Source organism: Diceros bicornis, chromosome 16 (genome assembly GCF_020826845.1).
Source record: "Diceros bicornis minor isolate mBicDic1 chromosome 16, mDicBic1.mat.cur, whole genome shotgun sequence".
Lineage (NCBI taxonomy): Eukaryota > Metazoa > Chordata > Mammalia > Perissodactyla > Rhinocerotidae > Diceros > Diceros bicornis.
The window spans coordinates 29,441,179-29,468,683 of NC_080755.1; the positions used below are offsets into that span (position 1 = coordinate 29,441,179).

General features: G+C 38.7%; 1 protein-coding gene across 2 annotated transcripts; it reads left to right on the top strand.

The window, feature by feature from the left end:
• Nucleotides 1–2,163: 2,163 nt before the first annotated feature.
• LOC131415364 (zinc finger protein 271) lies at nucleotides 2,164–14,848 on the top strand. Of its 2 annotated transcripts, none has more exons than XM_058556984.1 (3): nucleotides 2,164–2,570; nucleotides 2,980–3,145; nucleotides 11,791–14,848. In XM_058556984.1, the coding sequence occupies exons 1-3, from the start codon at nucleotides 2,478–2,480 to the stop codon at nucleotides 13,800–13,802; spliced, it is 2,271 nt and encodes a 756-aa protein (XP_058412967.1). In that variant the 5' UTR covers nucleotides 2,164–2,477; the 3' UTR covers nucleotides 13,803–14,848. The 2 variants fall into 2 exon arrangements, with proteins under 2 accessions (XP_058412967.1, XP_058412968.1); XM_058556985.1 differs by having other exon boundaries at nucleotides 2,492–2,570; nucleotides 2,915–3,145.
• Nucleotides 14,849–27,505: the final 12,657 nt, after the last annotated feature.

Genomic DNA, 27,505 nt, shown 5'->3' on the forward strand with positions numbered 1-27,505 from the left:
TTTGTTTTGGGCAATCTAGCAAACTGTTAAACTCCACACTGGCTTCTCAGACTCACACACAGAATGTAACATCTCCACTAAAACTGCACAAAGCAACAAATCTAGCATAATCTGAAAGAACAGTTTGGTTTCCTTGGTTAAACACCCAGAAAAACCTATGTTCACATCATCACTTCTAGATAAAAGATTAATAAAATCCTTTACCTTTGTTTGTGAGAATTAACTTTGGTTAACTTGCTCATTCTGTTTTACTGGAAACCTGTTAAAAGTAGTATGTCAACTATAGCACTCTCATACACTGCTGGTGGGAAAGCAAAATAGTTTAGCCACTCTGAAAACAGTGTAGCAGTTTCTTAAATGTTAAACATACACCTACCATGAAAGAGAAAAAAAGCATATGTCCATATAAAGACTTGTACATGAATATTCATATCAGCTTTATTTGTAATAGTAAAAAACTAGAAATAACCCAAATACCCATCAACTGGTGAATGCATAAACAAATTGTGGTATATACAACCAATGGAATATTATTCAGCAACAAAAAAGAATAGACTATCAGGGCCAGCCCCGTGGCGCAAGCAGTTAAGTGCGCACGCTCCACTGCAGTGGCCGGGGATCTCAGATCCCGGGTGCACACTGACACACCACTTGTCAAGCCATGCTGTGGCGGCGTCCCGTATAAAGTGGAGGAAGATGGGCATGGATGTCAGCCCAGGGCCGTCTTCCTCAGCAAAAAGAGGAGGATTGGTATATGTTAGCTCAGGGCCAGTCTTCCTCACACACACACACACACACACACACAAAAAAAGGAATAGACTATTGAAACACACAGCAATATAGATAAATCTCAAAATAATAATGCTCAGTGAAAGAAATCTGACCAAAAAAGAGTGCATTCCGTATGATTTCATTTAACTAAATCTCTAGAAAATGCAAACATCTATAGTGATAGAAAGCAGAATAGTGGTTAGGGACTGTGGGAGAAGAGGGATGAATTACCAAGGGAAGGAGGAAACTTTTGAGGTTGCTGGATGTGTTCACTATTTTGATTGGGGTGATGGTTTCACAGTTGTATACATAGGACAAAACTTATCAAATTGTATACTTTAAATATTTGCTGATTACTGCATGTCTGTTATGCCTCAGTAAAGTTGTTTTTTAAAAGTATCTATGCTTGCTGCTTGGGAGGGCTGGATTCAAACGAGTTCCTTACAGGTATATCAGGTGTCGTTCATACATCTCTAAGATTTCATGTATCGGAGGAGGGTCTTGGGCTGGGACAGGAAGCCCTCTTCCTCTACTTCAACCATCACTTCAGCCAGCCACCAGTTTCCCATACCTGTACCTTTTCTTCCTGACATCTTAACCCAAGTCACACGTCTCACCTGTCTCAATCCTTCTCCTAACTCCCCCCTTATTTCCCAAGATATTTCCAAGGACACAGCAATATCCTTTCCTACTGTTGCGCCCCTCCCCCCTCCCCATTTCAGGTCCTTCTTCTCACCCTGATCCTTTAGCCACAATGAGGATTGTACTGGCAAGCAAACTTTTCTGAAAGAGACTCCGTGCCCTTTCCTGATGGCAAAGTAGATGAAAATACAACTTCCCAGCAAGTCAGGGATTAATTGCTGAGCATTACTTATTTTGGGGGCGGTGGTTCTCAAACCGTGGTCCCAGGACCAGCAGCATCCGGATCACCTGAGAACCTGGGCTCCCAACCTACATCTACTGAGTCGAAAAACTCTGGGAGTGGGGCCCAGCAATCAGTATTTTAACAAGGCCTCCAGGTGATTCGGTGGCAGCAACTGTTCTGGGGGAAACACCACAGAGGACAGGAAGAAAGTTAGAATGGAAGCCCACCACCGAATCTGATTGAGAGATGGGAGGGCAGGCGGGTGTAGAAAAAAGAGCTGACTAAGGAAGAACTCATCGTGTAGTCAAAAAACCTAACCCGCCCCAGAAAGCTTTCCCGAAAGTTGTTTTCCGACATTCAAGTCAAGAACCGGCAGGTGGCGCAACAAGGGATCTGTCGCTGGGCTGGGGACAGCTCCGTGGACGTTCAGGGGTTAAATCTGGGCAACCCTCCGCTCTACCCTCGCCCTGCCGCCGCTGCCGCCCCGCGCGTGCGCACGTGCGAGGCCACGCGCCATAGAGCTGAGCAATCCTCCCAGATTCCTAGAGCGGACGGGGTGATGGCGAGTTCGCCCAGCGTGAGGCTTGACAGCGACCTGGAGAATACGTCGAGGTATGGGTGATGTCGGCTCACGGAAGACCGAGGAACTCGAGTGGTCTCGCCTCCCAAGCGGCCTCGCAGCGCCGCCAGGGAACCGTGTGTGGTTTCTTGAGTCCGTGCAGAGTCAAGGCCGTCAGGGTCGCCGCGGGGCGCGGCTCCTGGGCACGGCGAGCTGGTCAGTTCTTGGCCTGGTGTGCGTTTGGTACCCGGTCAGCCGTTGCTCGGCCTTGGGGTCAGCTGAATGAACACCAGAAACTTTTGGAGCTGGTGGAATCGGGAAGGTGGATGCATCCACGCGAATCAGCCGGCTGTGCAGAGAGAGCAACCAGAATGTGTGAGTGTTGGAAGAAGGGAGAAAAAGAAAGAAAGAAAGATCATGATGATGGATCAGTAGTGTCTTTTTGGTATAGGAAGGGCAGCGAATAACTTACTGTTAACTGCTGGAACAAAATTCTGAAATTCCCTCCCCTGCCTTATCTTTCCAGTTATGCCCTTATTTTGGTAGCATTAGCCCCCAATTATGTTTGAAGATCTTTAACTTGGAATGGAGAATATATGTCCAAGAGGGGTAATGCCTGACCCCTGGATGGTGAAGGAGGAAGCTTAATAAATTCTGAGAGAAAAGCACTTGGAAATTAAATGAGATTTTGTTTTCATCTTCACTTCTTTTATATCTAGAGGATGTTTCTGGTGGTTTATATCAGAAATTATATCTCCGGTCTCTGCAATGATTCCCTTTCAAGCCCAGTGGTGCCCGGTTGCTGCCAGGTCTCACACCCCTACCTGGACAAGAAAAGCTTACTGAGGAAATGGTGATTCTCCAGTTGCTCCCTGAGGTGTCAGGTGTCCAGTTGCAGCCTATGGAGATCCAGTTCAATTATGAATCTCAAGAACACCACCTTCTGTCAGGTGAGAAGCAGTGTATTATATCTGTCTTAGTGGTTGGCGGGGTGGGAGGATGGATGTTACCCTTGCTGAGTTAGTGTCTTCAAGTGCTATTGGTATTCTTCGTTGCCTACCCCTCAGTCTGTTAGGCAGTACCATCTCTTTAGTGCTCCAAGCACAGTCACAAGACTTTATTGTGAATTCTGGCAATCAGGTTCTCATAGAATTCCCTCCTGTCCTTTAAGTCCCCAAAGTCATCCATTTTCCCCATTATAATCACTTTATCACCAATCTGTCAGTGTTGGTATGGCCCCCTTTAAAATCTTTTCAAATCCTCTTTCTCATCTACTGTAGGGGAGTAGTTAAAAGTTTTGGAGTCTGACAACCTGGATTCAAATACTAGCTTTCTCGCTTACTAGCTTCAGTAGGTCACTTACTTTTTTTTTATGATTCTGTTTCCTCACTTTATCTATCTAATAATTCATACTTTGGAGGTTATTTTGAGGATTGTGTCTATCAATTACTCCGTAATAAAGGACCCAAAACTTAGTGACCTAAAACGTCAGACATTTTCAGGCCATGTTATTTTCTTATGGTTCTGTAGGCCATCGACTTAGGCTGGGTTCAGCTGGGCAGTTTTTTTCTCCTGGTCTTGTCTGAGATCACTCATGCAGTCATGTAGTGGCTCAGTTAGGGCCAGGGTCTAAGTTGGTATCAATCATATATGTCTGGCTGTTGGTGCTGGCTATGGCTTGGATTACATATCTCCAGCAGGCTAGCCCAGGCATTTTCACAGGGCAGCTAGTTTCCAAAATCAGAGAGAGGGCAAGCCCTGGGATGCGTAAGTACTTTTATAACCTACGTTTGTTAATATCTCATTGACCAAAGCAAGTCACATGACTCATTCCAGAGTCATTGTCAGAGAGAACTACACAAGGTGTAGATATTGGGAGATAGGATTCATTGGGGTCCATTACTACTATAACAAACACCACAAGCACTAAATGAGATCCTATATATAAAGATGTCAGCATAGACCTGGCTGGTAGTAAATTCTTTATAAATGGTAGCCACTGTCATTTTTTGTAAGATAATTTTGATCCCGAATTTTGTTCAGATGTTCTGCAGGGTCTCACTTCCACATCGTATTTTGCTGCTTTTTGATTTTGGTCCTTCCATTGCTGCTGTCTTGTGTATGAAATTCAACTTATATTATCCCTTTCTTTTACTCCGGATCTTCTGCCTCTTTTTAGTTTTGGAGCATCTTTATTTTATTTAGTTTCTCTCTCCTGTACTTAGAATTTGTTTTTCCTTAAGAATCTATTCTAAAGCATCTAGCTCTCGTCTTTCCTGAGAATCACTGCAGAATTGGGCCACCTCTGTGCAGTTTTACATAAGTTGATATACATATTCCATGTGTTTATGTCTCTTAGAGTGTATATAAAATAACATTTTTTATTATAGAGTAATATAATTATACTAAAGTGCATTTATAAAATATAGAAAGGCACAAAACAGAAAATTTAAATAACCTAAAACTCTACCATCTAGAAATAGTCTCTACTGACATTAATGTATCCTTCAAATCATTTAATTAACTATTCAGCAAATACCTATTGTTGGTAAATGTTTATTAGTTAATAAGACCATAGCTTATTAATTATTGTTAACTACATAATATCATTATTAGTTATTGAGGGTTTACTCTTTGCCAGGCACTCTTAAGTGCTGGGGATACAGCAGTGAACTGAACAGACAAGCCTTTGCCCTCAAGGAGCTTACATTCCAGTGGGGGAAACAGGAAATAAATAAATATACAGTATAATATCAAATAGTGATAATGGTTATGGAGAAAATAAAGCAGGATGTGTCAGTCAGGATTCTAGCAGGAAACAGATTGGTCATTCAAATGGAGTAGTTCAAAGTTTCATGAAGAGGATGGGCAGGATTACAGAAATCAAGGAGTGGAGAACAGCCTAGGGGCAGACAACAATGAGGAGCAGTTACTACTTCAGGCCTTAAGTTACAAGGGACGAGGTTGATTACCAGATCCTGGAGAGTGTAGCTGTAGGATAGAGCCACCCAATAGGAGCTGTGGCCTTGCTAAAAGAAACACAATTACTTCCAACTCCCTACCTCTGGCAGGGAGGGAGCCAGTATGTAGGGTCAGCAGCTCATCCCAGTTTGCCTGGGATTTAACACTGAAAGTCCCACATTTCAAGAAGCCCCTCTGTTTTGGGCAAACCAGAACAGTTGGTCACTCTAGGACTCTCCTCCCGCTCTTGGCCAAATCTAATTGCAAGCCAGAGGGTCCGGAACCCCAAGTGATGCAGTCCATACACTGATATCAGCCTCCTGGGGCACAGAGCAGGGTGAACAGTAGATCTAGAGGGGTGAAAGGAGAATATCTGTTACAGTCTGCCCGTTTTAACCTGTAACATCCACTTTTGTCCTTTGTTTGGATTGTTGTGTTCCCAACAGCAGAAAAACAAAGTCTCTTGAGCTACTGTTTCATTGCAGGTTGACATATAATTAAATCATACTCCTACCTGAAACCTAAAACTTTCTGCCACCAGTGGTCTTCATATAAGGTGGTGAGGAAAATGGGAAAAAGAGATAATTAACATAAAATAACTGCTACAGTTTTTGCTGTTTACAAAGTCTAAGTTGGTAATCATAACTATCTTCTTCCATCACCCATTCCATATTGCCTTTACCCTGTGCCAGAATCTCAGTGGCACAGAGTTCTTTACCACTTAAGTGAAATAAACCTTCTTTCCTGGATGAGCTGAGCCTTCGGTGATCCTGTCTCTTTCAGGTTACTTCATTGTACCATTGACTGGGCCAATTAGACATAAGAGAATGAAGAGGCACACCCACTGAATCCTCTGAGTTCCAGACATATTCTTTCTTGCCTCTATTATGTAGCAGCAACCAATTCCTCATTGGTAATTGGTATCAGTTACCCTGGCCAGTAGCGTGACCCCTTCCCTGCCTGTTGGTTCAGCAGCATGAGGAGCCCAAAATGGCCAGGAGGCAGTCTCAGCTTCAAATAAAATCATGACTTTGTTTCATAGCAGAAGTATTTCTCCTTTGAGCACCAGAACCCCAAACCCACCAAGCCCAAGGTTATGGGGATAGGAAGCAAAAATAATATAAGTAGATTATTAGGTATATAGTAAGAGGCGACATTATTACTACTTCTCCACCCTTAGCTCCTGTACTCGTGTATTCTGGCCATGGGGAAGACAACACTGTTTATTATCCTCTGGTTTAAGGCATATATCGCATCCTGTACAATAGCACTCCAAACTTATCAGAGTGTTTTTGCCTCACTGGTACTGAGCCTCCAGCATATCATTCAACCATTGTCTCAATCCACTTACTTCTAGATGATGGACATGTGGTAAGACCCATGAATTACATGTGTGAGCTCACTGCTATACTTCCTTCCCTGTAAAATGATTCCTTTGAAGGCAAAATTATACAGAATACCATAGTAATAAATACAGCATTCTCTTAAGTCAATGCAGATTTGTATCTGGACTGTGTATTTAGTCCTTTGAAAACAATTGCTGTCCTTTCCATGATAGAAGGAGTTGAGTATAATGAATCTGCTTCCCAAGGGCTAGCTAGTTCCTCTCCAGGGAATGGTACCTTATTGGCTCAGTGTTGGCCTTAGTGGTTGGGTGCTTGGGCACACAGCAGTATTTATAGACTTATCAGTAGAGGTCCATATTGTTGAGCCCAAGCATAGTCTCCATCTCTGCTACCATGACCACTTTGTATATGAGTCCACTGGGCAAGCCTTGGTAAAAAGGCTGATTGACGTTTATAATATGGATCATCATGTCCATCTGAGTGAGAGGCTTCTCCACAGTGGATGCCCTTTGGTGAGGATTCACATGAGACACAAATATATTCATTTTTTGCCCATTCTAGGAGATCTATCCTCATACTTTTCCTCCAGAATCCTTATTTCTAGTCTTCCAATCTTATTTTTCCAGGTACTTAACTAATCAGGTAACCCATAAGTCACTACCCATGAATCAATATAGACCTGTATCTTAGGCTGTGTGTTGCCTTCATGAAAAGTGGACAACCATACCTGAAATTCTGCCCACTGAGAGGATTTGCCTTTACCAGAGTATTTGAGGCCACTCCTGAGTAGGGGTGTAAGTGAAAGCTGTTCACTTCTGGCTAGTGCCCACACACAGGGCAGGCCCATTGTAAACCAGTTCTGTACTTTTTCCTCCTCTATTAACTGGTAATAGGGAATTCCCATGAGGCCGTGAGTGTAGGTTGAGGGGAAAGGTAGTGGGCAGTAGGAACAGGTACTATGGAAATCCGAGTCACTAGCACATGGAATTTACTTGTCTTCCAGACTTGCTTTTATAATGGAATGCTGGTTTGTATGTCCAATTTTATGATTTTATGGATCAAATAACAACTAGTACCAATGGTCAGTTTATAATAGTCATTTGGTGCTCTGGGATGGAGCATTAAGTCTCTATTAGTGTCCAAGAGCAAGCCAGGATCTGCTTTTCACATAGAAAATTGTTGTTGGCAAAAGAGAGTATGGCCTTACTCCACTGTGGTTCTCTTATAGAGGCATGAAAGAGGCTACATACAGTATCTCTGACTGCCGCAGACACTTCCATTACCATTGCTTATGCTGGTTAATAAGGTCATGTGACAGGACAGTTTGCATTGCAGCCTGGACCAACTACAGAGCCTTCTTTTAGTCTGAGCCTCACTGAGAAGTAACAACCTTACAAGTTATTCAAATTGGTCACTTCAGCACATTCAACTTTGGTATCTGTTGCCTCAAAAATGCAGGGCCCACCAAGCATTGTGTCTCTCTGAGGTGGTAACAATTGGTTAGAGATATAAATGAAGTGAGAGAACAAGCCATATGACTATCTGAGAGAAGAGTGTTCCAGGTGGAGGGAATAGCAAATGCCAGAGGCCCATAGATGTAGCAGGAACAGAGTGAGCCTGGGGTAGACGGGTAATAGAGGTGGTGGTGGAATGAAATGAGGGCAAAAGGAAAAAAAAGGGACCAGATCATATGGAACCTTCTAAGCCATAGTGAGTACTTGGAATTTATTCCCAGTGTAATGGGAAATCATTGATGCTTTTTACACAGGATAATAACATGTAAAGATCACTCTGACTGTTGTATGGAGAGTAGGAGAAAGGTAAGTTAGCAAGAAGAAAGCAAATGTTTTAAGAAGAGAATAATAAACTATGGCAAATAAATCAAGAATAAGATTGAGAATTGACCAGTGGATTTGTCAAGATAGAGCTAATTAGGGACTTTAATAAGTGCAGTTTTGATGGAGTTATGGAGACAAAAACCTAATTGCAATGGCTGAAAAAGAGAATAGACTTAATGTAGGTTAAAATATACAGCAATGAACTCTTATACACTCCTGACGGAAGTATGAATTGGTTTAACCACTTTGGAAATAAGTAGTTGAAGATCCAACAGTTCTGATCCTAAGTTTATATAAACTAGAGAAACACTTGGATATGTGCACCAAGATAGATGTTCTAGCATATTCATATCAGCATTGTTTGAAATAGCAAAATGTTATTGTCCAGTGAAGAAGAATAGATAAATAGATTGTGGTATACGTCACACTGCAGTAGTGAACATGAATGGACTGCAGCTACACACATGATGGATGAATCTTCCAAACATAATGTTGAATAAAAGAAGCAAGTCACTGAATACATGTGGTATAATTTCATAAATATGTAAGTTTCAAAAACATGTTGTATTTGTTTGCTAGGGCTGCCATAACAAAATTTCACAGCCTGGGTGGCTTAAACAACACAAATTTATTTTCTTACAGTTCTGTGCATTAATTTTGGTCATCTATGCTTTGCTTTCTTCTAGAAGTTTTATAGTTTTAGCTTTTATGGTTAGGTTTCTATTAAATTTCTAGTTAATTTTTGTGTACAGCATAAGGAAAGAGTCAGGGTTAATTTTTGTCAGTATGATATCCAGTTTTAACACTTTTTGTTGAAAAGAGACTGTCTTTCACCATTGGCAACTTTGTTGAAAATCAGTTTTACTTGTGTTTTGATCTATTTGTGGATGCTCTGTTCTGTTCCATTAATGGATATGTGTGTCCCTATCCCAATACCACACTGTGATGATTACTGTAGCTTTATAGTAAAGGTTGAAATCAGGTAGTGTAACTTCTCCAATTTTGTTCTTCTTTTTCAAAATTGTTTACACTTTTCTGTGCCTTTCTACATAAAGTTTAGAATCAGTTTGTCAATTTCTACAAAAAAAGGCTTACTGAGAATTTGATTGGGGTTGCATTAATCTGTAGATCAGTTTGAGGAGAATTCCACTGTCTTAACAATATTAAATCTTTCTATCCATAAATGATGGCATATATTTCTGTTTATTAGGTCTTCTTTAATTTCTGTCAGCAATGTTTTGTAGTTTTCATTATACAGATATTAAACATATTTTGTTGAATTTCTTTCCAAGTATTTCATTTTTTGGTGCAATTGAAAAAAAATGTTTTTAATTTTAGGTTCTAATTGTTCATTGCTAGTACACAATTGGTTTTTGTATATTGCTCTAATAAACTCTTTTACAAGTTCTAATAACGTTTTTGAGACACTTTAGGATTTTCTGTATACATGATTGTATAGTTTGTAAGTAAAGACAGTTTGACTTTTTTCTGTTTTATTTGTAGGTCTCAATTATTTTTCATGTCTTGTTGCATTGGCTAGGAATATTGAATAAAAGTTGTACAATGTTGAATAGAAGTGTAAGTGAGGGCCTCCTTGTTTCGCTTCCTTTTTCCTAGGAGAAAAGCATTCAATTTAACCATTATGATGTTGGCTGTTGGTTTTTCTTTGCTTTTTATTGGAGTAGTTAATTTACATATAACATAGTTGATGTTTGGATTTCAATATACCATCTTTTTTGTTTTTATTTATCCAATTTTTGTGGGTTTTTTGTCTTTTTTTCTCTTGTTATGTCTAATTTTACATTTTCAGGGTTTTTGTTTTTCCTTTTTTTCTCTATTAGTTTATTGTTTATACATCTTTTTATTGTTATTTAATGGTTACCTCATAGCAGCCTTTCTCAGATGTGATTCTCTGAGAGAATTAAGCCCCAGTGCTCTAAGGCATCCATTGTAAGTAATGTATTAATGTCTCTCCTATATGTCTTTTGTGGTACTAGCTATGTACCATCTTTGGTAAAATGAAGAAAATAGCCATTCAAATAATTTTCTGTTGTATTCTCTTATGGAACCTTAGTTGAAAAGGGCTGCCTTAGAAATAACAGCATACACATTTGATTTATTACAGTTTATCTTAATTTACTATTTCTAGGGCAATACAAAGACATTGTAATATTTTAGTTCTATTTACCTCCCTCAATTTGTGCTATTTTTGCTATGTATTTTAATACTATATATATTGTAAACTCAATAAGACACTCATATTGCTTAAATCAGTCAGTACACATTTAGATTTACCCAGATACTTTACTTCTTCCAATGTCCTTTGCCTCTGGCAAAGGGAAGAAGCCTTCACTTGGAGGCTTGGGATTTTGGACTTTGCCTTTGAAATTAATCTGTGTTATGTTTTCAGCTCTCTAGACTATTTGCAGTCTGACAGTGGTGTGCCTTTTATAGAAATACCACTTAACTATGGGCTGATAGTCAGGAATTTCAGTGGAGCTCCCATGCTCCCTACCATCACAGGCATGTGCTATTGTTGAGCATAGGAATGGCCTTCTCAAAAATCAACTCAAGGGCCGGCCCCATGGCTTAGCGGTTAAGTGCTCGCGCTCCGCTGCTGGCTGCCCGGGTTCGGATCCCGGGCGAGCACCGACGCACCGCTTCTCCAGCCATGCTGAGGCCGTGTCCCACATACAGCAACTAGAAGGATGTGCAACTACGACATACAACTATCTACTGGGGCTTTGGGGGGAAAATAAATAAATAAATAAAATCTAAAAAAAAAAAAACATCAACTCAAAAAAGATTTCTGATCCCATCTCCCTAACCTTTTCCTGATTCACACACCTTAGTAAGGAAGTTTAGTCACTGAATATGGCTGTTCCCCAAAAGGTAGCATGTTTTCTTGGCCACTTCCTTGGTAATGATCAGGACAAAAAAGGTAGGGGATTATATAGACCTGTTTTTGAAAATTCAGGATTCAGTCCTGACCATTCTTGGGCATGATGCTTTCTTCTTTATCCTATTGGCAGCCTCTAGACCAGCATGGTTGGTGTACCCTCCCAGTGACAGCCTAGCCACACTGCCTCCTTCTCCCTTCCCAAACAACTACTCTTTCACACTGCTTACGTTACATCTGTTAATAAATTGTTTATGTATTGGCTCTAATTTAGTCAGACTTTCCTAATCACTGGGATTAGGTTTCAATATTCCCAGATCTCCTGTGACAAACATATACAGAACATATCTGGTAAGCCACTTCACTGAATGGTTATTGTGATCCATTACTTGTTAATTCTTCCTAATTTCCTTCTCAGAGGATAATTTTGAATGTTTCTGGGCACTCCCATAGTGTGATGACATTTTATAGGTAAATACTGATCTGTTTCACCCGAAACTTTCTTGCAGTATGAAGAACACATTCCATTTGGATTTTGTTTATTGTTCCAGATGGTGAGACTAAGGCCAAGATTGGAGAACTGGCTTCAGAGGAGGAAATTACTGCAAAAATTGAACCATTGACTGAAGAGTCTGGCAGTCTCAGAGACAGTGTTGGCCAGGATTCTGAATGCAGAGAATTCTGTGACTGTGGGGATAAATTAAATGGAAAGAATCACAACCTCCTTAAAAGAAGACAGTATAACTGTGATGAATGTGGGCAAAGCTTTTCTTGGAGTACAGGCCTTATTAGGCATCGAAGAACCCATTGGGAGAAACCCTATGAATGTGATGAATGTGGAAAGGCCTTTAGTGTGAGCTCTGCCCTGGTTTTGCATCAGAGAATTCATACTGGGGAGAAACCCTATCCTTGTAATTGGTGTATTAAAAGTTTCAGTCGTAGCTCAGACCTTATTAAACATCAAAGAGTCCATACTGGCGAAAAGCCTTATAAATGTGATGAATGTGGGAAAGCCTTCAGTCAGAGCTCGGATCTTATTATACATCAGAGAATCCATACGGGAGAAAAACCCTATCAGTGCAATCATTGTAGTAAAAGTTTTAGCCAGCGCTCAGACCTGGTTAAACATCAGAGAATCCATACTGGAGAGAAGCCTTATACATGTAGCCAGTGTAACAAACATTTTAGTCAGAGTTCTGATGTTATAAAACATCAAAGAATCCACACTGGTGAGAAACCATATAAATGTGATGTGTGTGGGAAAGCCTTCAGTCAGAGCTCAGATCTTATTCTACATCAGAGAATCCACACTGGGGAGAAACCATATCCATGTAATCAGTGTAGCAAAAGTTTCAGTCAGAACTCAGACCTTATTAAACATCGAAGGATCCACACTGGAGAGAAACCCTATAAATGTAATGAATGTGGGAAAGCTTTTAATCAGAGCTCAGTCCTTATTCTGCATCAGAGAATTCACACTGGAGAGAAACCCTATCCATGTAATCAGTGTAGCAAAACTTTCAGTAGACTTTCAGATCTTATTAATCATCAACGAATTCACACTGGAGAGAAGCCTTACCCGTGTAGCCAGTGCAGTAAAATGTTTAGTCGAAGATCAGATCTTGTTAAACATCATAGAATTCATACAGGTGAGAAACCATATGAATGTGATGAGTGTGGGAAAACCTTTAGTCAGAGCTCAAACCTTATCCTACATCAGAGAATCCACACTGGAGAGAAACCCTATCCGTGTAGTGATTGTACTAAAAGTTTTAGTCGTCGTTCAGATCTTGTTAAACACCAAAGAGTACACACTGGAGAGAAACCATATGTATGTAATAAGTGCAATAAAAGTTTTAGTCAAAGCTCAGACCTCACTAAACATCAGAGAGTACACTCTGGGGAAAAGCCCTATCATTGTGATAGTTGTGAGAAAGCCTTCAGTCAGAGTTCTGACCTTATTCTTCATCAGAGAATTCACACTGGAGAAAAACCATATGCATGCACACAGTGCAGCAAAAGTTTCAGTCAGAACTCAGACCTTATCAAACACCAGAGAATCCATACTGGAGAAAAACCATATAAATGTAATGAGTGTGGGAAGGCTTTCAGTCAGTGCTCAGCTCTTATCCTACATCAGAGGATCCACACAGGGGAGAAACCATATCCATGTGATCAATGTGGCAAAAGCTTTAGTCGGCGCTCTGATCTCATTAACCATGGAAGAATCCACACTGGTGAAAATCCATATAGATGTGATGCATGTGGGAAAGCCTTCAGCACATGCACTGATATTATTGAACACCAGAGAATCCACACTCGGGAGGAACCACACAGGTGTGTTCAGTGCAGCAGAAGTTTTAGCCAACTCTCTGATCTTATTAATCATAAGAAAGGCCATTCTGAGGAAGACAGGCTAAACGAGATGAATGTGGGAAAACCTTTAGTGTGTACACCAACTTTATTCAGTACCAGAGATACTATACCAGAAAAAAATCTTATGAATGCTATTGATGATTATGAAAAAGGTTTTAATCAATGCTCAACTCTTGTGCTACGTTAAAAACAAAAACCAACACTGGAGAGAAAACATTAATTCATTTTTTATAATGAAAGTTTAACTCAGAGCTCAGACATTACTAAACTTAGGAAAAATTCTGAGGAGGAATCTTGTGAGAAAACCTTCAATGTGAATAAAAATTTTAATGAATGTCAGCAACAATGGAAAGAAAGCCCTATCTGCTATAATGTAAGAAAAGCTCTAGTCTTTTATTAAAATAATCCACAAGAGGAAAGTTTTATTGCTGTAAGAAACGTATAACATTATTGATGCAGAACCTTATCAGATATTGTAAAAATCAGTGTGGTGGGGTGTGCAATCAGAACTCAGCAGGAAATGCATTAGTGTTATAATCTCAAGCCTGTAGTGAGCCCAAATTACATATTGCATATCACAGAAGTTATTTTAGGGAATGTGGGGAAAATTTAAATCCCTTTCATATCTTAATTGGCATTCACTCTGCTATCACACTTATCTCCTGACAGCTGGAGAGTCCTATCTTATGCTAATGCTAGTTGTCTATCATTAAATTCCTTGTATGTGAACATGCTATGCTATTCCAGTATCAAACTTAACTCACTGTATAACTCCAGTGCCCCATTTTCTCAGAATTTTTTTTTTTGGCCTAGTTTTAGTTTTCCTAGTGAGCATGAGTTTTCAATTTCCTGTGATGTTCACAGCAAATATGAATTTATTTTCCTCTCAAAAATGCAGCACATAAACTTGAGTGGTTTGAAATCATTTCATCAGTTCTACCATTTAATCACAGCTTCTAAATATGTGAAATAGGATTTTCAAAAAAAAAAATTGCATATGTCAAAATGTGAAGATTTCTCTACTACTCTGTTTATCTTGTCATCTATAGATTGAACAAAAATGGTAGCTAAAGTAATATCTACATGACTAATTTGTATAGCATTTTCTGTCTAAAAATAAAAAGACCTATTGGTCTTTTTTTCAAGTGGCAACTTTCATCAGACTTTGTTTTGTTTGTTGATTTCTGACATACATATTGATAATAGGCTACATATATGCAAAGTTTTCAACTGAAAAATAGAAACAATTTAAAAAAAAATTCAAATTGTCTGCCTGGTATTAACCATTTGCTAAAATTATGCTACTATCATTTACTTTGACTATCCCTCATAATTATCCAATTAATATTTCAATTTAACAAACACTGTTAAATTACTATGTATAAGGCATTTTTTAAAGGTTTTCTAGTGTACACACAGAATATACAGTTCCAACAAAATGTGTATTCTATAATGATAAAGACTGAAAACACTTGGCTCAATGTGATCGTAAAGGTAGACCAGATGCTTATAAGAGCTCAGAGGAGGTAGGGTTCAATTCTGATTGGAAAGGAAAGGGAAAGCTTTGTGGAGCTCTTAAGGTTTGAGTTTTGAAGGATAAGAGTAGAGGCATAAAGGCAGGGAGGGAACAGTCAACAAAGGCACAGAAGCAAGGAAGTATAAGAAATGTGGAGTATGGTGCTTAGTTATAATTTATTCAATAAATATTCAGTGTCGGGCACTGTACTGAGTGCTGCTGAAGAAAAAATAAAAAAGGGTTCCTGCCCTAAAGCTCAAGTGTTATGAAAATAATGACTGAAACATGTACTTAAAAGAGCAAGAACAAGGTGGAAATAAAAATTAAGTAGAATAAACTGTTAAGGAGTGTGATGTTAAACAAGCAGGCACTTCAGCTTTCTGGAGTTTAGTATCATCTGTAAAACAGAAAAGTACTAGGTATGATTGGAGTAGATTTCGCATTTCTGCGTTTTGTTCTCAAAGTAATGGAAAACTATTAGGGTCTTTGAACCAGGGAATGGTATGATCATCTTCCTGCTTTAAGGAAGCTTCCTGCTTAATCTTAGACTCTTCTAAGATTAAAAGGGGGAAAGAGACAGCAGACAGGAAAACTATTTTGGAAATCTGCAAATAAAATCATGAGGTCCAGAAGTAGAGGAGCTAAAAGGCATTAACATGATGATAGGTTGAGAAGTGAATAGGGAGAAAAGTGTACAATCAGTTATTGACTATTCTTTAGGGAATATAAAAAGTGAGGAAGAAAAATAGGATGAAGAAATTTACATCTGAAGTTTAGCCATCTCTCCTAAGAATAAATTTTAAGAACTAACTGCTTACTACACATTTTAGTCTAGTGTCCTACAGGTTCAAATTCATGAACTTAACACACACACGCATGATATCTTCCTTCTGAATTCCCTATCCTGGTGAATTGCACTACCAAACACCTTGCCATCCTACACTCCTCACTCTCCTTCAGTTTTCTAAGTGCATTTGCTCACTAGGTCTTAGAAATGAGTTACAAAAGTAACACTACTTATTGTAAAATTCAAAGAATAATATAGTGTACAGAGTAAAACAGGAAGGGAAATGCAGAATATTTGGCCTGACATTTTATGCCAGTTGATTCCCCCAGACAATTACTGATTCTTAAACTGGCAAGGCAAAAGGCCAAGAAATCTAGCCAAAGGACACTGGAAGGTTAAGTGGAACTCTCAGCAGATTCATTGTAATAAGGAATAAAAATTAGAGTACAGAACATGCCAAGTATGAGGTGCTCTTATAAACACCCCACAATCTCAGTGTAAACATTAAAAGGCTATACCCTAGGAGTGAGAATGAAACTTTTGTGGACCAAGTCTAAAAAAAGTCTGGAACACAGTCTCAAGTCAGGTCAGCCTTTTAGTGAATTAAATTATCTCCTCCTAATCTACTTGCCAGTTAGAAGAGAAGGTAGGGTGAATCCTCTCTGGAGGATGACAACCTATGCAGAGACTAACTTTTCATGCACAATATCCAATATTCAATCAAAAATTCCTAGAATCAGGGGCCGGCCTGGTGACATAGTGGTTAAGTTTGCGCACTCCACTTCAGCAGCCTAGGGTCTACAGGTTCGGATCCCGGGCACAGACCAATGCACCACTCATCAAGCCATGCTATGGTGGCGTCCCACATACAAAATAGAGGAAGATGGGCACAGATGTTAGCTCAGGGCCAGTCTTCCTCACCAAAAAAAAAAAAAAAATTACTAAAATCATTAGAGTCATAGACATCAACATGAACTCATACACCCACACACTCACACAGAAGGATAGATACAGAAACAATTATAGAACATGTGTATGCGTGGGTTAGTATACGTACATATATTACCTAGCTCTGTTTTCTGAGAGGACCCCGAGGCAGTGACACTTCAGTATCAATGAGCATACCCAGATCGTGGTTTGTAAATACCACTCTACAAATAAAAGGAACCAGGGCTCCTTTGAGAAATGGCTCATTCTGGAACTAGGGCAAGGAAAATACAAGAGGATCCTGGAGCATCTTGTAGTACCAAGAAATAAGCAAGAGCTCAAAAAACAAAATAATGGGGGCATATCAAAGGAAAATAGGAGCCAACCTGAAAGAGCTCTGAATGCCAAATAAATATATGTGAGTCCATAGTGATATAAATAAATATGGGAGAAGAGACAAATCTTCCTTATGGAAGAATTCCACATAATATATGTAGATCAATATACAAAAATCAATTGTATTTCTACTCATAGCAATGAACTATCTGAAAATGAAATTAAGAAAACAATTCCTTTTGCTGTAGCATCAAAAAGAAAAAAATAGGAATAAATTTAACAAAAAAGTTCAAAACCTATATTCTCAAAACTATAAAATATAGTTGAAAGAAATTGGACATAAATTAATAGAAAGACATCACGTATTTATGGATTGGAAGATATAATATTGTTAAGATTGCAACTCCCCAAATTGACCAACAGATTCAATGCAATTCCAATAAAATCCCAGCTGACATTTTTTTCAGAAATTGACAAGATAATCCTAAAATTCATATGGAGATGTAAGGGACCAGAATAGCCAAAACAATTTTGGAAAAAAGAATAAAATTGGAGAGCTCATACTTCCCAATTTCAAATTACACTTTTGGTCAATTGATTTTCAACAAGAATGCCAAGACAAATCAATGGGGGAAATAATAGTCTTTTCAACAAATGGTGCTGGGACAACTGAATACGGAAAAGAATGAAGTTGGACCTCTACCTCACACTGTGTTAAAAAATTAACTTAAAATGAATCAAAGACCTAAATGTAAGAAATATAACTATAAAGCTCTTAGAAGAAAATATAGGTGTAAATCTTTGTGACCTTGGATTAGGGATAGGACAGCAAAAGCACCAGCAACCAAAGAAAAAATAGATGAATTAGACTTTATCAAAATTTAAAACTTATGTGCTTCAAAGGCACTATGAAGAAAGTAAAAAGACAACCCAAAGAGTGGCATAAAATATTTGCAAATCACTTGTCTGATAACAGTCAGTATTAAAAATATATAAAGAACTCTTACAACTCAACAATATAATGACAAATAATATAATCCTACTTAAAAACGGGCAAAAGATTTGAATAGACATTTCTCCAAAAACGATATAGAAATAGCCAATAAGCACATGAAAAGATGTGCAATATCATTAATCATTAGGGAAATGCAAATCAATTTGACAAAAAAGTGACATACCACTTCACACCCATTATGATAGCTATAATCAAAAAGTCTGACAGTAACAAGTGTTGACCAGGATGTGGAGAAACCGGAGCCTTCACACATTGCTGCCGGGAATGTAAAATGGTGCAGCCACTTGAAAAACAGTTTGGCTGTTTGAGTGCTAGTGGGTATGGAGTATCTTTTTGGGGTGCTGGGAATGTTCTGTTACTAGATAATGGTGATGGCTGCACAACTTTGTGAGTATATTAAAAACCACTGGATTAGACCCTTTAAAATGGTGAATTTTATGGCATGTGAGTTATATCTCAATTAAAAAAGTTAATATGCAAAGAAAGTACCACAACCAAGAGAAAGCACATATGTTTAGAAATATAATCACAAGTGATGCAGATATCAGAGTTATCAGACATGGACTTTAAAATAACTGATTAATATGCTTAACAAAATAGATGACAAATATGAATAGATTTTACCAGAAACCTAGAATCTATGAAAACTATTCAAATGGAAATTCTACAACTGAAAACTATAGTTGTAATTGAGAACTCAACAGATAGCATTACCAGCAGATTGGATACACTGAAATGGGGATTGGTAAACTGAAAGATACATAAGTAAAAAATACCAAGGCTGAAGCATGGAGGAAAAAAATTATAGAAAATGCAGAAGACAGCATAGGAATCATATATGATAGGTAAAAAGGTCTAACATACACATAATTCGAGTCTCAAAATGAGATAAGAGATTATGAGACACAGGCTATATTTAAAGAAAGAGTGGTCAAGAATTTTCCAACACTCATTAATAATATCAAGTCATATAGTAAAGGAGCATTACAAACACCATGCAGAATAAATATAAAGAAAACTACACCTGGGGACATCGTAGTATCTAACATAATCAAAGAAAAAGAGAAAATCTTAAAAACAGGAAAAAAAAAAAACCATCATATGCAAGGAAGCAACAAGTAAGACTGAGATTTAACTTCTCAGTATAAAGCCAGAAGATAATATAATATCTTGGAGGTATAGCTTTCAAAAGTAAAGGCAATGTAAAGACATTTTCCTGACAAACAAAAACGAGAGAATTCATTGTTCACAGACTCAAACTAAATTAAATACTAAAAGGAGTTCTTAAGGCATAAGGAAAATGATTCTGGGCTGAAAAACAAGTTTAAGAAGAAATGAAGAGCCGTAGGAAGTGTAAATCTAAAAGTAAATCTAAATGAATATTGTCTGGGAGACAAGATAATAATGCCTAAAATCAGCACCTAAGTACATTCTCAGGGAAGTTGTAGAAGTACTAATTTATATCAGATTCTAATAAACCAAGGATACATGTTGTAATCTCTAGAGTAAAAGAGTATAACTAGTAAGTTAACAGAAAGTAAAATGAAGTAATAAAAATTATTGATTAATCTAAAAGAGAAGGGGCCGGCCCGGTGGCTTAGCGGTTGAGTGCGCGCGCTCCGCTGCTGGCGGCCCGGGTTCGGATCCCGGGCGTGCACCGACGCACCGCTTCTCCGGCCATGCTGGGGCCGCGTCCCACATACAGCAACTAGAGGGATGTGCAGCTATGACATACAACTATCTGCTGGGGCTTTGGGGGAAAAAATAAATAAATAAAATCTTTAAAAAAAAAAAAGAGAAAAAGAACATAGAACAGGCAAGACAAAGACAACAAATAGGAATATGGTAAATGTAAACTCAAATACATCAATAATTATATTATATGTAATACAAGACAAAGATTCTTGACTAGAATTTTTAAAAAAAATTTTTTTTTTTTCCCCCAAAGCCCCAGTAGATAGTTGTATGTCATAGCTGCACATCCTTCCAGTTGCTGTATGTGGGATGCGGCCTCAGCATGGCCGGGGAAGCGGTGCGTCTGTGCGCGCCCGGGATCGAACCCGGGCTGCCAGCAGCAGAGCGCACGTACTCAACCGCTAAGCCACGGGGCCGGCCCTTGACTAGAATTTTTAAAAATTAATCATATGGGGGGCCAGCCCGGTGGTGTAGTGGTTGGATTCGCACGTTCAGCTTTGACGGCCTGGGATTCGCAGATTTGGATCCTGGGCGTGGACCTACGCACCACTTATCAGGCTATGCTGTGGCAGGCGTCCTACATGAAATAGAGGAAGATGAACACAGATGTTAGCTCAGGGCCAATCTTCCTCAGCAAAAAGGAGGATTGGCAACAGATGTTAGCTCAGGGCTAATCTTCCTCACAAAAAATAAAAAATATAAAAAAATTAATCATATGGTACTTACTCAAAACACACTATAACTACAAAGACCCAGGAAATTTAAAATTAAAAAAAGATACTCCATTCAAATACCAATCAAAAGAAACCTGTTAACAGTTGTACCAATATCAGACAAAAAGTAGACTGTAAAGCAAAAGTCTTGCTAGAGATAAAATGGGACATTTCTATTGATAAAGGAATCAATTTGCCAAGAAAATATAAATATTCTAAAAGTGTATACATCTAATAATTTTGCTTCAAAGTATATAAAGCAAAAATTGACCAAACTAAAATAAAAAAGATAAATATACAATCTTAGTGGGAAACTTCTACACAACTCTGTCAGTAAAAGAGAAGCAGAAAAAATGTCTAAGAATATAGTATATGTGGACTAAAATAGGATTAACAAAATGACCTAATTGACATATAGATAACAGTGCAACCAACAATGGCAGAAAACTTATTCTTTTTAAGTGTACAGAGAACATTTACGAAAATTGACCATGCGCTCGTTCGTAAAGCAAGCCTCAACAAATTTCATCCAATTGAAATCATTTAGAATAGTGCTGTCACAATAGAACTTTCACAATAGAACTTTCTGTGTTCTGTCTGTATTGTTCAATACCGTAGTCACCGTAGTCAACACAGGAGTCACTAGCTAAATGTGTCTATTGAGCACTTAAAATGTGGCTAGTGTGACTGATGAACTACATTTTATTCAATTGAATTAACTTAAATAGCCACAACTTTTTAGTGGTTACCATAGTGGACAGCACAGATTTATCATATGATTTTAGACAATGATGAAATTAGCTAGAAATCAATAGCACACACACTAAAAAAAATTCCCAAGGGTTTGGAAATTAACAAAGACAATTTAAATCACCCATGGTTAACAGAAGCAAGCACAAAGGAAATTAGAATATATTTTAATCCGGATAATAGTGAAAATTGTGGAATACAGCTAAAGCCCTGATTAAAGAGAAATTTATAGGGCCGGCCCTGTGGCTTAGCGGTTGGGTGCGGGGGCTCCACTACTGGCGGCCAGGGTTCAGATCCTGGGTGCGCACCAACACACTGCTTCTCCAGCCATGCTGGGGCTGCGTCCCACATACAGCAACTAGAAGGATGTGCAGCTATGACATACAACTATCTACTGGGGCTTTGGGGGAAAAATAAATAAAAAAAAAAAGAGAGAAATTTATAGCATTCGATGCATGTATTAGAAAATAAAAGGCTAAAATTCAGTAATCTAAGTATCCATTGCAAGAAGTTAGAAAAGAAAAGCAAGTAAATCTCAAGAAAGTAGAGCTTTTTCATGCTACCCATGGAGGGGTCCATACCACATTGTTCTGGGTTCCCGTTGTAACTTAAAGGGAAACTTGCACAATGTCCAGAGCCCTTGATGTCTCACAAATGAAGGAGGAGGGTGTCCTCAAATTCCTTGCAACAGGAACCCACTTAGGTGGCACCAACCTTGACTTCAAAATGAAAGAGTACATCTATAAAAGGAAAAGTGATGGCATCTATATCATAAATCTGAAAGAGAACTTGGGAGAAGCTTCTGCTGGCAGCTCAGGCCATTGTTGCCATACCTGGCTGATGTCAGTGTCATATTCTCCAGCAATACTGACCAGCAAGCTGTGGTGAAGTTTGCTGCTGCCACTAGAGCCACTCATTGCTGCCCGCTTCACTCCTGGAAACTTCACTAACCACATCCAGGCAGTCTTCCGGGAGCTGAGACTTCCGGTGGTTACTGATCTTACGGCTGACCACCAGCCTCTTACAGAGGCATCTAATGTTAACCTGCCTACCATTGCTCTGTGTAACACAGACTCTCCTCTGCACTATGTAGACATTGCCGCCCTGTGCAACAAGAGAGCTCATTCAGTGGATCTGATGTAGTAGATTCTGGCCCAGGATGTTCTGCGCATATGTGGCACCATCTCCTGTGAATATCCGTGGGAGGTCATGCTTGGTCTTTATTTCTACTGAGATCCGAAGAGACTGAAGAGGAAGAGCAGCCCATTGCTAGAAAGGCTGTGACCAAGGAGGAATTTCAGAGTGAAAGGACTGCTCCAGCTCCTGAATTTACTGCTCCTCAACCTGAGGTCACAGACTGGTCTGAAGTCATGCAGGTGCTCTCTGTGCCCATTCAGCAGTTTCCTACTGAAGATTGGAGTGCTCAGCCTGCCACTGAAGACTGGTCCGCAGCTCCCACTGAAGGGCGTAGGAACTACCACTGAGTAGTCTGAAGCTGCTCTTCCACAGTCTCTTAAATAGAAAATAGAAAATAAAGTTTCTTAAAAAAAAAAAAATGTAGAAGGAAACAGTAGAACATGAATTAATGAAACAGAAAACAAGCATTAAAAAAAAAGAAAGCCGGGCCGGCCCCGTGGCTTAGTGGTTAAGTGGTGCGCTCCGATGCAGGCTGCCCGGGTTCGGATCCCGGGCGCGCACAGACGCACTGCTTCTCCGGCCATGCTGAGGCCGCATCCCACATACAGCAACTAGAAGAATGTGCAACTATGACTTACAACTATCGCTTGGGGCTTTAGGGGAAAAAAAAAAAAAATTTAAAAAAAAGAAAGCCAAAAGTTCATTTTTTAAAAGAATAATATTGATAATCCTCCAGCAAAACTGATCAAGAAATAAAAGAGAGAATTTGTCAATGTAAGGAATGCAAAAGTGGCCATCAGCACAGATCCTACAGCCATTACAGATATAATATGAAAGATATGATTAATAATTTTATCTAAAAAATTTGAAAACTTATCCAAAATTAACACAAGAAGAAATATAATATCTGAATAGTTCTGGGTCTACTGAGGAAATTATTTGTGGTTAAAAATTTTTCCCATAAAGAATATTCCAGGCCAGATATCTCAGGGAATACTTCTGGACATTAAAGAAAGAAACCAATCTTACAAAATCTTTTCAAGGTAATAGGAAAAGATGGTACACTACCCAACTAATGTTATAGAACTGTGGATTATGCTCCTTACAGAGCAAGATTTCTTCCCTAGAACAAGACCAGGAAGAGCCTGGCTTTCCCAAGGATTTTGGCATGCTCATCTCTCCACATCTCCCTAGGACACCCTTCAGGCCTTTGATCACTCCAGCTGTCAGGGAGCTGCAGCTGAGCCTCTAGGGCACATTAAAAGGAATCTCTTGCCAACATTTGGGATCCACATCTCTGGCAGACTGTATCTATCTACAATATCACAAAATGAATATTTATCACTTACATTACACTTCCCTAGACAAGATGTTTGTTATTTGTTTATAAACTTGTTTTAAATGTTTTCGTTGAATTCCATTTAGTCTGCTTACTCAATGATATAGTTAATTACATTGTGCCAGTGGAATTCCCAGACTGTCAGCTGGTCCAGGGGGCCCCATAGGAAGCTCCATAGGAATGAGAACATTCCTTCCCTGTAAGCCATGCTTTATTGGAAAAAGTATTCATCTAAATCAGGGGTCAGCAAATTACTGAAGGAACGCCAGCCAGCCACCTATTTTTGTAAACAAAGTTTTCATGGAACACAGACACGCCTATTTGTTTGTGTGTTATCTAAGGCTGCTTTCTGCTACTATGGCAGAGTTGACTGGTTGCAACTGTATGGCCTGCAAAGCTAAATATATTTACTATCTGGTGCTTGACAGAAAATGTTTGCTAACCCCTGATCTAAATGAGAATTCTTTTTTTTTTTAACTTTTATTGATTTTTTTGCTGATTATAAATGTGCTCTTATCTTATTGTAAAAAAATTTGGTAATATGTAAAAGAAAAAAGATTAAAGTCACTTGTCTTTAGAAGCCTACTTAGCAAACATAATATTTTGATGTGTGCCATTCTACGTATTTGTGTACTTTCCTTCCAAAAATTATATTGATAATAGTAAACTAAATTTTTCCCCATTGTTGTTATAAACATTTTACAAGTCCATAAACATAGCTCTACATCATCATTTTAAATTGTGGCTATAGTGGATATTTATAATTGCTTTTTTGATATTCCCTCCTCCCCTCCCTGCCCCAAGTTTTCTCAATAACCACACTTACCCTGATTTTCCTGTAGTAATTCACTCTCTGCCTTTCTGGGCCATTAAGTTTTCTTTAACTTTGAATTTTGACATAATCTCAAAGTTATAGAAAAATTGCAAGAACAGTACAAAGAATTCCTGCATACCCTTCACCCAAAGTCCCCAAATGTTAACATTTTATCACATTTGCTTTATAATTCTCTATCTACTATCTCTACTCTATCTAGACAGAGTATCTCTATCTACTCTATCTGCTTATCTACCCAGATATATATATGTATATATTCTGAATTGTTTAAGAGTAATTTGCAGACACAATGCCCCTTTGACATTTAAATGGAGCAAGATGGAAGAGGATTTTGAGCAAAGTGACATAGTCTGACTTCCGTAACCTGGCTGCTGCACTGAGAACTAAGTGAAGGAGGGCAAACAGGGAAGCAGGGGGACTATTGCCCTAAGCAAGCAGAGAGACAAAATTGCCACTTTGTAAGATGAAGAAGACTGTAAGAAGAAGATGTTCAGGGAGAAATTAAATGTTTGTTTTGAAGCATGTTAGGTACCTGATTAGTCATTGTTCCAAGCCCAGTTTATAAGCCTCCGCCTGTTTGCAGGGTCAGGGTTTCTGCTCTATGATACTGATGACCCTCTGAGAAGATTGTCTGTACCATCTGCCCCTGAGGTTAGAGGCCCACAAGGCTGCAGGTAGAGGGAGCAACTGACTCCCACTTGATCTCTGGCCTGCCACCCCTCCTGTGCTGTTGTGTTGTCTTGGAGCCTGACTTTCTATTGGTTGCTGCTGGACAGGCTGAATAGTGCCACCTGCAAGTGTAAAGGAGTTGATGCTCTGTGGTGGAAACTGACCAGAGGGAGAGGGGAGTCTGAAGTCTTCTCCCTCCTCCTACCCCATGGTGAGGTGAGATGAGTTAATTCATACCACTTGCGCTCTGAAGATAGTGAGACTAAGTGAACAGCTGTCCTTCTTTAGAAGCTATAGACAGCTCGGTAACAACTACTTGTATTTGTTCTCTCTCCTTCCTTGCTTCACCTCCCACTTATCCTCAGTCATCCTTTTCTGGGATTGCATCATGCCAATGACGTATTAGCAATAAGATTTTATCTTACGCTCTGTTTTCTTAGGAACCCAGACTAAAGTAGGCAACCAAGTGGAGATGTCTGGTAGGCAAAGGGATAGCTGAGCCTGTAGTTCAGAGAAGAGGTCTAGCATGAGATACAGATCTATGTAATTAGTTATATATATAATATTATATATTATATTATATATCTAACATATATATACTATTATAACTCCTAAGTTGTAGATACTATTTAAAGACGTAAGACCAGATGAGATCACCTGGGAAGTGAATGTAGGTAGAAAAGAGAAGAGATCTGAACACTAAGCCCTTAGATATTCCAATATATAAAAGTCCAGCAAGATGAGGAAATACCAGCATTGAGACTAAGAAGAAACATCCCATGAGGTAGAGAAAAACCCGAGTGTTGTTCTTGAAGCCAAATGAAAAGATGCCAAGTGTGCAAAATACTGCTGATGCCTCAAGCAATATTAAGTCTAATAAATGAGTATTGGAATCAGCAACATGGAGGTTAGCAAACTTGGTTAGAACTCTTTATGTGGATAAGATTATGTATAATATACAGTAATGTCACACTTTTCATTCTTGATATGATTTGTATCTTCAAATATTTTTTCCCTGATCAATCTGGCTAGAAGTTCATTGATTTTACTAATCTTTTAAAAAAGTTAGCTTTTGATTTAGAGTATAGAAATTGATTTTTCTCTCTTGTTTTTGTGTTTTCCATTTTGTTGATTTCCAATCTTCTCTTTACTTTGGGTTTAATTTGTTCTTATTCTAGTTTCTTAGGGCGGAAGCTGAGGTAATTCAATTGAGCCTTTTTTTCCTAATAAAAGTGTTTTTTTGCTGTAAATTTCCCTGTAAGTACTGCATCCCATGGATTATTTTTTCAAATATTTTTGTATTCCTCCTCTTTCTTCTCACCTTCAGAGACTCCAACTACAATTACACAAATTAGGCTGCTTGAAGTGGTACCACAGCTTGTTGACGCTCTATTCTTTTTCTCTCAGTGTGTTTGTTTCTGTTTTTCAATTTGGATAGTTTCTATTGCTATGTCTTATCTACCATAATTTTTTTCTTCTTTTCTTCTATTATGTTTAGTCTACAATTAATCCCATCATTGCATTTTTTACAAAACTCAGACATTGTAGTTTTCATCTCTATAATTTGGTTGCTTTTTTATGCCTTTCATGTCTTTACTAAACATGTTCAATTTTTCCATTAGCTTCCTGATCATATGGAATACAGTTATAATAATTGTTTTAATGTGCTTGTCTACTAATTCTTTGTCATTTCTGGGTCAATTTGATTGAGTGATTTTCTTATTATGGGTTGTATTTTCCTGCTGCTTTGCATGACTTGTAATTTTTGATCGGATGCCAGACATTGTGTATTGTAGTCTTGTTGAATGCTGGATATTTTTAATATATATATTCTTGAGCTTTGTTCTGCGATGTGTTTAAATTACTTGGACACAGTTTTATCCTCTCAGGTCTGGCTGGTAAGTGTCTTTTAGGCAGTGTTTAGTCTAGAGCTTTTTTCCCCACTAAGGAGAACCTTCCTACTACCCTAACCCAGAGTTTCTCAACCTCAGCACTATTGATATTTGGGGCTGGGTAACTCGTTATGCAATGCAGGATATTTAGCAGTATCTCTGGCCTCTATCTTCCAGATGCCAGTAAAGCCCACCTCCTCTGCTTGTGACAACCAAAAGTGTCTCCAGATGTTGCCAAATGTCTTGGGGGCGGGGGGGGGTGGTGGGCAATGGACAAAA